Raw genomic sequence first — 15,776 nt, 5'->3', positions numbered from 1 at the left:
TGGGTGCAAGCTAGCTAGCTAGGCTATTAAAGGTGCTGTCAGGGGTGGATCCAGCCGGCGGCAGGGGAGGGGACCCAATTCGAGGGAAAATATTTAGCGACGAAAAAGCTGGCCGATAATTCGCTCAGTTTTTTTTTTTTTTGGGGGGGGGGGGGCGCCCCCCCCCTTGGATCCGCCATTGGGTGCTGTATAAGTTCCCTTATAAACTCAAGAAGAACATGACTCACTGTTTATGTTCATTTTCCTCAAATTATGACGTCATCTTTAGACTATTGTCCAGCAATAGCAAAAGTCAAAATAGGAAGGAAACGCAGACTATTGGTCATTTTTATTGTTTGGAAACAGATAGCATTTCGGAAAAACAATTTCTTAAACTATAAAGCGCAAAATACTCAAGGGAATACAGAATCAAAGGGAACTAAAAAAGAATAGACCACCGATCGATCATTGAAATAGAATCTTCAAATACTCGATCTATTTGGAAGAGAAAACAAATTGCGGAGTTGTGAACATCACATTAACTAATAAAAAAAAAAGAGTCTTACGTTTGTTTTCCAAGGCTTGCCACAACTGTGACTCATGCCTGTTCGTTAACCTTTATGGCACCTATTATTTCCGCGGCTTCTTCCTTCCTTGCCAACTTCGTGGTATTACTTTACTTCGTTTTCATGGAAAAAGAGGCTCCAAGATTTAGATGTTTTTTTTTAAATATTTATTTTAGTTTGCAGGAAAATATGGAAGAACACAATGGAGAGTAGACTGTTGCCTATTTCCTTTCTGCTTAACATCAGGGGTATACTGCTTACAATCTCAAGTAATTTTGTCACAATTATAACACGCTGAATAATATCTGCATGCACTTTAAAATCGGGAACATTTATCAATCTATCAAAGTAAACCCATTCCTCCCATAAATGATTAATGATAGTTCAAGGGGTGACAGTCTCCTTCAGTGGTGATTAAGAACAATAAAACCCACAAAATTATATGAACATAGAAACTGAAAGAAATTATGACAAATGTTATAAAAATAAATGATGGCACAGGCTTTCACTTGTAAAGACACTTAAATATAAAGTTGAGTTCTGGTCATGCGATTGTATTGTGAAAGATACGTTGTGGAATCGATTAGAATCGTGCAGCCCGTATTGTTTCAAATGCAAGAAAATATGATTAAACAACTACATTGGTTACCTGTTCAAAAGTGAATGTATAAAGTTTCACTATTTGTTTATACATCTATGTATAACCTTATCTTATCCTATATTTCTAGTCTGTTTTGTCCCATCCAGCAATCAAGATATTCACTACGTTCAAGGTCAGACCCCCTTCTTCTGCAAATCTCCCGCATCAATTCGAAGAAGGGTCAACAAAATATAATTTTTTTCTGGTACCACTATTTGGAATAGTATCCCATCAAGCATTCGTTCCTGCACCTCAGTCGCATCATTTAAAACTCATTTGTTTTCTTTGTAATTGTTATTTTTAGAGTGTAATGCACTTGGAGAGCATATAATTGTTCTGTTTTTATTTACTAATGTAAAGCGCTTTGAGCATGTTTATGTAAAGGCGCTATATAAATATCAATATGTATGTATGTATGTTGATCATCTATAAGTATTGGTGTGTACTGCAAGGTTCTCGAATCATCAAAATGATAAGAACTTTGGCCCAGTCTTGGTAAAGTTACAAGCACTATACACAGAAAGATGTATATGGGATAAGACGAACATGCGGGGAAAAAAAATCCGTCCCGATTTTTATGACGTTACATGCCATATTTAGAATATTAAGGCATTTGAAGAGCCATGCTTTTCAGGTAACATTTGTTATCTGATATTCTTTCACACTTGCATAATACAATGGTAACGCTCACAAATTATTTTTTACCTCATCCCAGAACTGAACTTTCTCTTTGCCGTCAAAAAGGAAAGTATTATGAGCGAAACCAAATGTGAAAATCATTCGTTCGTTCGATCGAAGAATATCAAGATGTGCATCTAATTCTAAATAGAAAGATGCTTATAGCGAACTTGACTATACACACCGGAGACACCGGGTATGCTTTCAAAGGGAGGGAACATGCATAAGAGTACCCTAATAACACTGAGTGGGGGGGGGGGGGGGAGGGGGGTCTCATCATCGAGCCTTCGAAGTTCAGAAGCACCATGAGGGATGTCACACTTCTGAGGAAAGAGGTAATGCTTTTATTTAAACTTAAAAAGGGAATCTGCATTATAAATGTATCATATTAATGGCAAGAATTTCTGTCATGACAAATAACATAGTCAATGTTCAACAGAATTATATATGAAGATTGAAGTCCTATACAGGTCTCACTGTATGTACAAGTAGACATGTAATCCCAAATCTATCATTCTAAAAAGCTAAGTAAAAACAAGAAGAGATGGAAAGGGGGGAAAGAGTAATAGATATTAACAGGGGGCCTGGAAAGGGGACATGCATGCCGCGCTATCAAGGTCAATAAATAAAAAAGTTAAAAACATGACATCATCATACAATTTACTAGTAAGTCATGGTCTGCTTTTTATCTTCTTTATTTCATTTTGAAAAATGTTCACAAATGTAATCTTAATGTACACTCAGGTATCAATTCCAACTTTTAAGGTGACATTGACTTAAGCGATCGCGATTTTCTTTTAGTAATTTCATTGATTTTTTTTTGTTCATCAAAATTTCGATAAACAATATTTCTTTGATTTTCCCCAACGGTGTTAGTTATCAAGTTTGGATTTTAGCAGAGAGATACATAGCGGAAAAACTTAATAAATGAGGACAACAACGACCCAAATAAAGATAATATTTTTATTGGTAATATTAGGGTATTCCCATTATTTCGCAACAAACACCGAGGAAACTAACTTACCAATATCAGTGAGATAAAAGTTTGTCAACCTCAAAATAAGCTCGTTTGACTCAAATTTCCGTTATGGAAGGAAAAAGCAAATCTCTCTCTCTCTCTTTCTCTCCGTCAATTTTATTCATTTCCTTTGATAGTAATTTCAAAACATTCAACGTATTATGGTGTCGGTTATACCTGGTTATACTCATTAATGAAACCTCTGTATATCCCGAATTAAAATATTCGGAAACACAAACTGATTATTTTTTTAATGTAAGATTTTATACACAGTCTTCTCATTTGTGCTTCGATTCTTACTCCTGACATATAGGCTATGTGCTCTGACTGCTCATGCCGCCTTCTTCTCATTTATTACTATCAACACTGATCCAAATCATTTCGATTATTGCGCTAATTATAGAACAAGCGCTGAATACGTCACTCAAACAAAGAAATAACAGTTTTACAAGACAAATTTATTTGACTGATGAGCGGATGTATAATATCACATAATCTGCTTACTCCTATCTCCATGTTTATTTCAGAATACCCAGAACAGACATTTTAAGCAACAAAATACGAAAAATCAGTCATTTCATTGATTTCAAATTGTGTATTTTAAATAAACAAATATTCATTCTACAATCATAAAACTTCATCTGCATCGGTGATATATTTGGAAGTTAAACATTTTGATCTCATCGTTTAAAAAGCTGAGCAGCTGAAACTTTCTGAGGTAAAGATTTTGTATTGAGATCAATAGTTTAACTGTCAACTAACAGCTCTCGTTGCAGTCTAGATTATGGCATTATATTTAAAAGTATAGGTAATTTGTTAAAGATCTACACTTTGAAGATCCCTGTTTTGGGGGCATTCATATTAGGGACTTTTAGAATGAGTGGACGAGAACACGACGAACGCCAACTGACCATGCGTGTCAACGTACTCAACTGCCCATGTTGACTACAATTAGAAATCTTTTAGATTGCACTCAACGATATACATGCATGTAGGAAGTAACACTATATGAACAAGACAGACAAAGAAAGAGGACAAAATATACAGTTCCTCATTCTACTCTCAACGATAGGCCATTTTCGTTATGTAACCAAATTTAATGCATAGGTCTTTGTGAAGTGCCTCAATACAAATTATTTAATTCACCTGATAGGAATAATAGTATTTCAATAGTCAGAATGCAACTGCATATATTAAGTGTTGCTAGGTAGGTCAAACCATAACGCTTGTCCAACCTAGCTGGCAACAACTATAATGTATGCAGTTAGGATTCTGTCTATTGAAATACTATTATTCCTATCAGGTGAATGAAATAGTTTGTATTGAGGCACTTCACAAAGACCTGTGCACTAAATTTGGTTACTTTACGAAAATGGCCTATTGCTACGTGGTAGAACATTCCTTCACTGCTATTATGTAAAAATGTGTAGAACAGGTGAACATGCATGTGACACCTATTCTACACATTTTTACATAGTAGCAGGGAAGGGATGTTCCTTTGTCTACCTGAGGAACTGTATATTTTATGCGCACGCAGCATATACTAGTACCGTACTAGATTTAGGAAAATCAAGGTTGGCGCATTCTCGATCGCCGACTGAGACGACGTGACGCATGCGCAGTGCCTTAAAATGACGTCACACGTTGCAGTCAAGGCTGTCAACGTGCAATTATAAAAGTCCCTATTGATTGGTTGTCACATCCTAACCAATACTTGGCCTTAGAAACCGGGTATCCGCCAGCCAATTTCATCTTGGAATCGTTGTACCGCCAAAAGTCGTCTCCCTTGAAGAAATACGTCCGGCCATTCTTCCATTGAAATGCCGCGTCTATTTTAACGGGTACATCAGGCCACTGTCGCCGGATAGTCTGGGGAGGACCCACACTGAGTGTCTGCTCATCAAACTCGTAGAATCGGAATCCTTTGAAGAGGTAGAGTTTACCGTTCCCGCCCCATCGGAAACCTGCGTTGGGACCCGATGGTAGTCCCGCGGGAACACGTCGCGGGAATCCTTCGTCGAGCTGCCTGTCCACGAACCGCCACATCTTGCGACCTATTCGTGATAATGGAGAGTGGGAGAATTTATTAATTCATGAGTTAATATACCAATTAGTCTATTTATTGTATTGATCCTGCATAAATCAATAAGATATCATGGTCCATATTTATTGAATGCACTCCCAGACTCAATAAAATCATGTAAAACGTTAAATTCATCCAACTTCAATACGAAGAAAGCATTTCTGCCAGAGCACATAGTTTGATATTTTCTCAGTGCTAAACTAATATTCAACATTATTACGAGATTTCTATACAAAAAATCCATCGCTATCATAACTCCCGTAAAGTCCCGTTTACTTATATTCGTTTTCTGTGTCAGACATATTTATATCAACATATTTTCATTATCATTTTCATCAACATCATCACCATTTTATTAGAATTAGTAATTTAATTTTACCAACCTCTAAACATGTAGAGTCGATTGCCGATGGAGAGTACGGCATGAACGAGAGAGGGCGCTCCTTTGAATACGAGTCTAGTTTTCTTTGGGTAGCCAGGCAGTATCCTATTATCGCCGATCGCCCATAGGTATCGTCCCTTGAAAGCATACACTACATCGTCTACAGCTGTGACGTAAGGGGAAAAAACAACAATCAAAGTATCTGGTCATAGCTTGTGTCAGTGGTTCATTTACTAAACTCTCAAACTAAGAGTTGAGGATTCGAATCCCAGCCTATGGCACCATCGTCCTTAGGCACTAATCCGCTTTTGCTTCTCTCCACCCAGGTTTTAATGGATACCCGATGTTCCTGAGCGCTACTTATTTGGCCGCCATATATGACCGGGGTGATAATGTTGGAGCGCCAGGAGTGTCACAGTGTAACGGACATGTGCGCTATTTAAGAAGCCACCATTATTACCATTTACGTAAAGGTCCCAAATCCCCCCTCCCACTTCCAACCCAAGGCGGTTGCCCGACACTTCACCTTGCGACAATAATATTGCTCCGCTGTAATGTCCTAACCGAATTCCTGACTTCATCCCTTGACCTAACATTATACTTAGCCCTATTATCCTAACCCTAAACAATTAGAAAATAGAGGATTTGATTCGACTTCGCCTTTCCTTAAATTTAGAAGCCTCTTTTGACAATGTATGATCATGATCAAACTGGGCCGTCTTTAAGACACTACACCCTACAAAATGGCATTTCAAATTCCTTTGTTTTATGAGGTGATAGAATATAAAGTTGTGATATTATACGTTTTTGATGAATCTTGTCCTACTTACAGTAGTAAGTAGCGGCATCCCACGTTGAGTTACAAGCATCAGGGAGATTGGGATTAGGGGGGTTGGTAGGGGCAGCACCCATTTCCATCTCCTTGCGCTTCAGAGCGGGCTTGCCTGAATGGGAAGAAAAAGATTAAAGGGAGTGTGTCATGGCACATACTGTTTAACGCCATCTACGTCTTCTTTTGGACAACTGCACGTAAACGAAAGGACTTGATTAACTGGGTCAGCGCGCGCTAGAGTGGGTCAGTGCGCGCTAGCGTTGGCGAAACAGTTCTCCTCACGCTTCGGTTTCGCATATGTTGCATGCACGTGAATGCTGCGGTCGCGTCGTCCTTAGTCGAAAATACGCTGTCGCTCATAAAGTTGGAATATTTTTGTTTTACCCCAATTTATGGAATTAGTTTAAAAATAATTTAAATATAATAGATCTAGACTAGATAATAGTATACATTCTCTAATTTTATTGTATGATAATTTGACAATGTGTGTTTTGCGTGACTGCTAAAGCTTGTGTATGCTACTATGCTTATTAACTAGGGACCTACGCCCTTAAGCCATAAATGACGGTAATGAGGATTAATGCCCCATAAAAGGGCACTAATATAGCACATCGATACCGTTTTGATCCTGGGGCCTCACAGTTACGAGGCCATTGCTTTGTCACTGAACCATGACTGTACGCAGCGGGGGCTAGGGTAGGGGGCAGTTTCCATAAATAAAAACAAACAAAGAAAATGCAATACATTTTCAATAATTGATTGCATTTTACCCCGGTCCCCAACATAACAAAATCCTCTGGACGGCCATGCATTATGGCTCAAGGCATGGACACACTACATACAACCAAGGAGATTCTTTAAAACTCCTTATGTAATACATACCATAGATCTGTTGAATACCATCTATATCATCCTGGGAGAGGGCATAATCATGCTGGTATCCCAGATACCAGGGGTACATCAAAGCCCCCATGTCACTGGAGTGCTCCAACCCGAGGCTGTGTCCGATCTCATGAGCTGCTACGATGAAGAGATCAGTATCCTGTTCGCTACCTACGCTGAATGTCTCGTCATCGTCGAAATGGAGATCGCCGTTCTCAGGGAAGAAAGCGTGCGCGAGAGTACCACCTGTTGAAAAAAGTATTTAAAAAATGTTTTCAAATTTCTATGATACCGTCTAGTGCACGCCAAAACTGTCAGTAGTTATCTGGCTCTATATCACTAAATTTTGTTCGGCAACCTCAAGTTCTAGATTGGATAATGTGGGTTGGATTTTTTCCTCTCAGAGGGATTTATTCTTTACATCGGGTTTCAATGTTGCGATAAGCGCAATTATGTGGAAAAAGCTGAATGATAACTGAATTACATAGATTTTCTGAGGTGCTGGACAGCTAAAGGTTCAACACCAGTCAACGGATAATGGATAATGGATCTCTTTCAAATTATGTGATGACTATATTTATTATTCTAGTGCATTTTGCAGTTGAGATGTATCGCATTACAGTTAATTAAATAGATTAACGTTTCCACAATAGCGTGCCAAAAATGACGATGTAATTTCAACGATCACCGTAGACTAACAATCCAACACAATCATTTCATCTTTTAAATCATCTTTGTAATCCAAATCTTACCTGGCCCATCGAAAGCAGCAAAAGCGCCGTCGCCATGGACTCCGGTAGCGAACCGGATGACGATGTCGGCGGCTTTGGGATCCGATGTTTCTCTGAAGGTCAGCGTGGTCACATCAGCCCAGAGTTGGAAGGCTCGACTCACTGCATCACGGATCTGGGCCTCAGTGAGATCAGGGCTGAAGTTCTTGAAGTGGTAAGTGATGTTTACCTTTTTCCATTCGGAACCTAGCGAGGGAGACCAACAAAAAGAGGATTATACGATGACAGAAAGGAAATGTAGTAGAAAACATAGAAGAGCAGGGCATGGATCTATAGGCTTCTGTGAGATCAAGGTTGAAGTTCTGAAAGTGATGGGAATGTTAGTCTTTTTTCCATTCGGGACCTTACTAGGGTGGAAAACACTGAATATGGAATAAACTAGTGATTATGATGATGATGATATATACGATGGTGATGATGATGATGGTGATGACATGATGATGGTGATGAGATGATGATGATGATGATGATGATGAGGATGCCTACAACATAACAAAAGGAGGAGAAGTATATCACAAAGAAGAAGAGTATGGGAGGGCATGGACCTGCGTCTGCTTGAGATCAGAGCTGAAGGTCTTGGAGTGATAACCAATGTTGCTCTGTTTCCACTCAGACCATAGTTGACAGGGGGAAGAGAGAGAGGCAATAATCAGTTATGAAAACCATACAAAACAGAAGGACAATCAGTTTGTCAGAAAGAAGAAGAAGAGGATATGCATGGACTTGGGCCTTTGTGAGATCAAGGCTAAAGTTCTTGATAATTGTGGAGCGTCAATTGTGGAGCAACAGAAGTGTCGCGTCTTTCAGACATGAGCGCTATACTAGAACCCTCCATCATATTTATCATTATTGTTATAAGTAGGGGTATTCGATTTAAAAAAAAAGTTATTAACATTACCTTGGATGCTATATCTCGGCGATCGATGTCTAAACGAGCTCCACCTCTTCACACCGACTTGATGATCGGTAGTAGTACTCTCGCCCACATCACCCGCCGCTTCGTTCACGACGTTTTCGATGACCTGGATGAACTTGCTTGTGCCATTGGTCTGAAGTTTATTCATACTGCCCATGCGCGATGACCCTAGCATGTCTTCCACCCCGCATCTGCTAGAGTCCATGATCATCTGGGTAGTGTCATCCATTTCACCCGTTTGGTTGATACCGGCAAACCTCTGGAAAGTACTAAAAACAAATTCAAACAAAAAACTTTGTAAAGATATATATCATATTCGTATTAATTAAGTGACGGATCTAGATCCATAGGCCAAGTGAGTACATGAAGATGCCCCCCGGCATACCTTAAGTACTTCAAAGTTTTATGACGTATCTAATAAATACATTGAAAGAAAAAGCTAGCTTTGTACAAGGTTGCAACTTTTCCCCGGTTTTCATCGCACATTTGCGTGATATACTGGCCAAGATAAAAGGAAGAAACTTGCGGCCAAATTGGAAACATGTCAATCTTTGTATCTAATAATCCCAAACACAAAACACAAATTAGATAAACTCATTTTAATAATCATATTAGACCTAATAATGACCTAGTTATGGGTAATATATTGACGTCACCACAAAAAGATCACGATGTAAGGTAAAAGTGCTTTATACAAATTAAACAAATAATACAAAATACCACTCATTTATGTCAGCAAGAAAGGGTTGAATTTGTATTCATGATTCTTTAATTTTGAAGACTGGAATCCCAAAATAACCATCAACCAGTGTTAAAAAAGGTCAATAAATGGTTTGGTTTGGTTTTGTTCGGTTTGTTTTGTTTTGTTTTGTTTTTATTTCAAATACATAGACATAATTATTCAAAATGAATACGGCTGGATCACTCTATTTAGAGCCATTATAATCTAATGGCTCTGCTCTTTTTATGAGGTCCAGAAAGAAAGATATGAAGAGAAGAAAAGTGAATTGGTAGCATAGAACAGATCGAGACAACTCATGACAAGGAGAGCTCCAATGAATCAATCAATGATTGAAAATACGAGCGAGCAAATGAATCGTTGCAGCCAACTGGCAGAAAGATGAGAACATTTCCTGGAGGTCAATAAAGCCTTATAACCGATAAAATGCACAAGCCAAATGTAGATATCACTGCTCAATTTCCCCAATTTGTTTCGTTATTATCTGCTTATTTGATAGAAACAAGTTATCTTGGAGTTTGGTTTCGAACCATGATAATGTGATTGGGTATCTGGAACCAAGTTCATTTTGATGATGTAATCAGTGGCGTATCCGGGCCGTAAGGAAGAAATAGGGGAGGGGAAGGGGGCAACAGAGAACATGTGATCCATGTAGTTTATTTCAGTGACGAACCACGGTTGAAGTGAGAATTTAGTGTTCCGTCAACTGTCAATATTTCGTTTCTTCGAAATGTAAACTGATTAATATAATTCTTCAATTGCATAATCAATCTATTACCAAAAAAAAAAGAGTTTGGGACAACTTTATCCTAAAGGAACTATTGATAATGATGTTTGAAATACTATAATAGTAATAATAAAATTGTGTTTTCGATGAAAATATTACCGCCCCTTTGAACCCTTCACTTTTTTTCATAATATCGTGTTAGAGGCTTTATTTCTATTGACAGATGTATACTTATAAAATTTCCTGTCTCCGTTACCCAGTTCTCCTTCTTTACGACGGACTAATTCATAACTAACGATAACATGTAGCACCTCTCTGCAACATCACGTGACGACCGGGTAGATATTTTATGAGCTACAAAACCCTAATAAACCCAATTGGTTGAATTTTAAGAGCGATCCGCTTGTTTGTCAATGAATGAATAAAGAGTCCGTGGTGGCTTTAGGTTTTGTGCGGAATATTGGGAGGGGGAGGGGGTGATCTGTGGTATAGCTAATAATGGGGGTTTCAAATTTCGAATTCCGGAGAAGCAAAGGAGAGCTGCTGCCTGTGGTTCAAATTTGATTTGATTTGATTTATTTATTTCTGTTTGATTTTCTTTTTCTTTTGCATTTGTACAAATATATAACAACAAAAAATTGCAAATTTTACACATGGCAAAAGATATAATGTAGAATAAAGTAGGGCTGGTTGTAACTAATCGCAAACATCAAACAGGACGGTTGATAAAGTAAGCAAAGCTTGTTAGCATGACTACCATCAATGAATACATACTCATACAAATATGGAGAAACTTCTCTTTATTGACGTTCCTCCCCAGTTTTTATATTATCCTGATTGTAAAGGGAGAAAATAAGAAGTCACAACGCCCCGGTGGAAGCTCATGATCATGGCTTTCAAGCATTCACAAGTCAGTCGTTCATGGTGTATCTGGATCCTATTAATTGTTAAGGAGTAGAGCTTATAGGCCTGCTATAGCTTTCTATATAATTATTTCAGCAACGAAATCACGTTTCCTGGGTAGTGAGGCTCTTGATGGAAAGGGTACAAGGACGGTGGTCCCTTTTTAGACTCGTTAAAAAAGGTAATACAAAGTTTTGGGAAATGTTGAAAATTGGGTGGATAGTGATTCTTTACAATTATGATATATTTGGATGCCCCTGTGGATGTATTATAAGCACTAGAAAATTCAGCCCCCGTAAAACACTTTTGCTTTCGAGAAAAATTGAATATAAAAATTTACCGGTGATAAATTTCAAATAGCGCCTACGGCCGTACAATGGTAGCTGCGACCATGGAAATCTCAGAATATGTAGCTGTGATATCTAATTTTCGAACAGGAATTGCTAATCGGTCGATTTTAGTCGAGAAACATTGTTTTACAGCTTAATTAATATCTTGACCTAGAGAGGGAGCTATACAACATAAAGAGATTATTATTTACATAACTTTAGACTTGATTTCAACCGCGACAACTAGCACTGAATATTGTAGGGTCGCATATGCTTCCAATATGTTCATTTGAACCAAATTCATGACCCCATACCAAAACTTGCTATCGTCAACAACACAATTTTTTTTAAAAATGGAAAGATAAATGGCCTCTATAGGTCTGATTTTGAAAGTATGGTTACGTTATCACTCGTATCAGCCAGCGTGCAGCAGTAGAAGTTCTTATAGCAGAGGCCCATTCGTGAGCAACCAAAATATTTCAGCAATGTTTGAATATATTTGAAAATATTTCTTTTTTAACTCTAGCACAAGACTGCAAATTTACGTTCTATAATGTGATGTGACTCCTTTTAATGTGCGGCATACATTCCAAACCGTCTCTTGATGTGAATCTACAATATGCACTAGAATGTGAGTCAATAAAATATTTTGTCATTAAATCAAAACAAGATCGAGAAGAATATCCGTTTCGAAAAGTTGTCAAAAGTATATGATAATTGGCTTGCAAATATCTCTTGGTGAGTAATTAGTGAGTTAAAAACCGTTATTATCGTTAATGTTCTACTTAGAAAATCTGTGGTGGTAGGTGGTGTGGTGGTGGAAGGGGGGGGGGGGGTTCAGGAACCCCTCCTCTTCCCCATTTACTGCCACTATCAAACATTTCACCTTGCTTGAAAGTACAACCCTCACGTAGATGGGCGGTGAGCTAGCTGAAGCAGGAACTAACTGATAATACAAGATCATGATTAACCATGATTCACATATAGCCTCAGCCTGATAGTGGCTGCTATTAACAAAATTTACCTGAATGATGTTTCATAGTTTAGGAAGCACGCAAAGGACATAATTGAAATTACACGGTCTTATGCATCCATATAACTAGCACAGTAGCCATACCATAACCTTCAAATAACCTTCAAAACGGATGTTTCAAGATTTGCAATATGTAAAATATTGAATCGGAAATGTATTTGTTCAACCCATCTTAATTTGTTGATCTAACTATTGGCATAATTTTGTTATCATAGTTCTGATCAATGTTTGTGCAAAAGTATGTTACTTTGTTTCCATTTGATAAGTCCAAATTAAAGTCATGCAGCTGCAAACCTCAGCCTCTAATACTTTGGTTATCTCTTGTCCCAATTTCTTTTTAATTTCTAGTCTCCTTCTTCTTCTCCTTCTTCTCCTCCTCCACCTTCTTCCTTCTCTTCCTCTTCTCCTTCTTCTCTTCTTCTTCGTTTTCTTCTTCTTCTTCCTTTTCTTCTGATCTGTATTCTTCTCTTCTTCGCCTTTAAAAAAACTTCTACTTCTATTTCCAGATATGTTTCTACTTGGTTGTTTTACTCACGTAAGTGCATTCCTTTCAGCTCTCCAGGTATGTTTCACTCCGTTTGGTATGAGGTAACCGTACTTCTCAAGAAAAGCCTTTCAAATAAAACATTAAAAAGAATAAGTTATACCTTATAAAATATGACCCCCCACCCGTCTTTTTAGAATGGTTAAGGTGGCCTTGACAATGATTGCCATACACTAAATGGTTAGTTGAAGAAGAAAAAACGTATTCAAGCAGAACAAAATTGATTTCATGTTTTCAACAAACATTAGATTGCAGTATACATGCCAATACATTCTCATATCAGATCTCACCTATATTAACAAATGATTTCATCTTAATGAACATAATGAAATATGTCTGTGAGATGACGGATCAGATTGAAAAATGGATGAGAGAGTTTGTAACAGGACTGTTGAAACAAACACATTAATACATTGATGTATGTAGTAGTTTGATTGGTTGAAAAATTAAGGTAGGGAGGTAGGTTGATGTTGAGAGAGAGCTAGAGATGTTGACTGACAGAAAGACAGACAGACATACAGACATATACAAATAGATAGATAGATAGATGTATATATATATATATATATATATAGAGAGAGAGACAGATAGAGGGATAGATAGATAGACAGATAGAGGGATAGATAGAAAGACAGATAGATGGATAGATACATAGGCAGATAGATGGATATATAGAGGGATAGATACATAGACAGATAGATGGATATAAAGATATACAGATAGAGGGATAGATAGATAGACAGATAGAGGGGTAGATAGATAGAGGGATAGATAGACAGACAGATAGATGGATAGATAGATAGACAGATAGAGGGATAGATAGATAGACAGATAGATGGAGATATTTACGATCCGATTTCGGAAGAATTTGCAATAGCATTTGATATGAGTATTCAAACGTTTAAAATCTTAAAACTCGTCTGTACTACTTTGGCCGGGGGATGAAACCTCCCTGTAAGGTCACTGACAGGTGGTTACCTCATTAAATCAGCTCTCAATTAAAAAAAGAAAAGGGGGATCATGGGTGACCAACAGGCACCAATTAGGCATTGTTTGCTATACAGAGGGCGCAAGTAGCTATGAATAGTACAGTGGGGCTTTAATGATCGAGGATCTGAATAGTCATATATGCTTAATAGAATCTGGTTGCACAGATGAAGACCTGGCCCTTGTTAATGAAACGGCCATTGCAGCAATCGGGCGATGGAAGAACTTAATTTGATTTAATTTACTTTTAAATTAAGGAACTTTACATAATTATCTTGATCTAAGGAGACACGAACAAACGAATAGAATCTGAATTTCAAGGGAATTCAGATTTCTTTGTAGAAAGAAAAGCTAAAGCTCAAAATCGTAGTGACGCCTACACAATGTGAAGCCGATTCGGCTTTAATTCTTAGTAGGAAGCTGAAATGCTCTAAAATTATGGTCTTCTTATCTTCATTTAGATACTAAATCGGAAAGATGATTTTTGTTTATATTGCCATATCAAATGTAATAGCAATTTCTTCGAACATCAAATCCAGGAGGATCGTGTCGTGTGCGCTGGGAATAAGAGTCTTTTTTTTAATTGAAACTTTCTTACCATATGTGAAATTTTCCTTCCGACGGCTCTGTAAAACTTCCGACCGGGTTTGCTAGCACCTCGTATTATTCCCGATAAATCAATCAATTCATAGCGAAATGATGCGCTGACAGTATTTTCGACATTCCCGGTTGTTCCCGAAGTATGTATCTCCACATTCCCGCTAGTTCCAACCGACGTTCTCGATACAGATACTTCATGGGTGTGTACGCTCGTTCCCGAAACGACGGCACCTCCCTGCCCATCTTGTCGCGTTGCGTTTCCGACTACATTCCCGGTGGTTCTCGAAACGACCTGGGAGGAATGACTATGCACGACATGGGTGCTTGTTAGGCTCTGTACCAGGACGCTAGCTGCATAGATCGGAGGCGTTAACAATAATAAAGCGCAAAATGTGCTGACTGTCTTCAAAACTTTCACAAGACCGCCCATTTCCCAAAACATCTATTTCCTTTTCACTGCAAGTCTCCACATAAGTTTTATTTTTGTCGATGAATCCTTCTATACCTATTCCAACGAATTAGCTCGCTTTGGATGACAGAAAAATAAAGCGCTCTGGTCCCACAGCCAAACTTTACACACACCACGGGTGCATCGGAAAGAGCAAAACTGAGTGAGCTCGCGTTAAATGAGTAGTTTCCTTGCAAATTCGTGCGGAGATTCGACAGAAAGATAGAAGATAATACGTGAAAATAGATCAACCTTGGTATATGTAAGGTGATAGTAATTACTATTACATGGCCTCCGCCAAGTTGTGTGACCGACCCCACCTTGAGATAGTTCGCTTATTTTGATCCTAGATTATTCATCGTTCTGTTTGAGATATGTCACAAAGCAAGGAATACAAGATCGCTCTTCCATCCTTCATCACCGAGAAGTATATTGTATACAACTGCAGGGACGTCCCATCCATCATTAGGAGCGGGGGGGGGGGGGGAAGAAGATTAATCTTAGTTAAAGTGTCTTCAGTTCTTACGACACACAGTGATGTCTAAACATTAGAGAAGTACTCCCCGCACCCCCTCCCCCAATCAGCGTTAATATGAATAGATGATCAAGAAAGAACTGTTTTTGTTTTAGGTTCCAGTTTTTATTTGTTTTACGTTCTATTTTCGATCAACAGGCTTCCAACCCTCTCTCCCTCCCCCT

General features: G+C 38.2%; 1 protein-coding gene across 1 annotated transcript; it reads right to left on the bottom strand.

The window, feature by feature from the left end:
• Positions 1-4,512: 4,512 nt before the first annotated feature.
• Positions 4,513-15,394, bottom strand: LOC105436437 (stromelysin-3-like). The gene is made up of 8 exons (XM_030992467.1): positions 14,628-15,394; positions 13,034-13,110; positions 8,750-9,036; positions 7,813-8,037; positions 7,061-7,306; positions 6,177-6,290; positions 5,348-5,512; positions 4,513-4,935 (listed from the first exon to the last, which is right to left on the bottom strand). The coding sequence occupies exons 1-8, from the start codon at positions 15,069-15,071 to the stop codon at positions 4,541-4,543; spliced, it is 1,953 nt and encodes a 650-aa protein (XP_030848327.1). The 5' UTR covers positions 15,072-15,394; the 3' UTR covers positions 4,513-4,540.
• Between the last annotated feature and the right edge of the window lie 382 nt (positions 15,395-15,776).

This window comes from Strongylocentrotus purpuratus, unplaced genomic scaffold (assembly GCF_000002235.5).
Source record: "Strongylocentrotus purpuratus isolate Spur 01 unplaced genomic scaffold, Spur_5.0 spur5_scaffold_2, whole genome shotgun sequence".
NCBI classification, from domain to species: Eukaryota; Metazoa; Echinodermata; class Echinoidea; order Camarodonta; family Strongylocentrotidae; genus Strongylocentrotus; species Strongylocentrotus purpuratus.
Note: the sequence above shows the minus strand (reverse complement) of the source record. Positions and strands in the feature narration are given on the sequence as shown.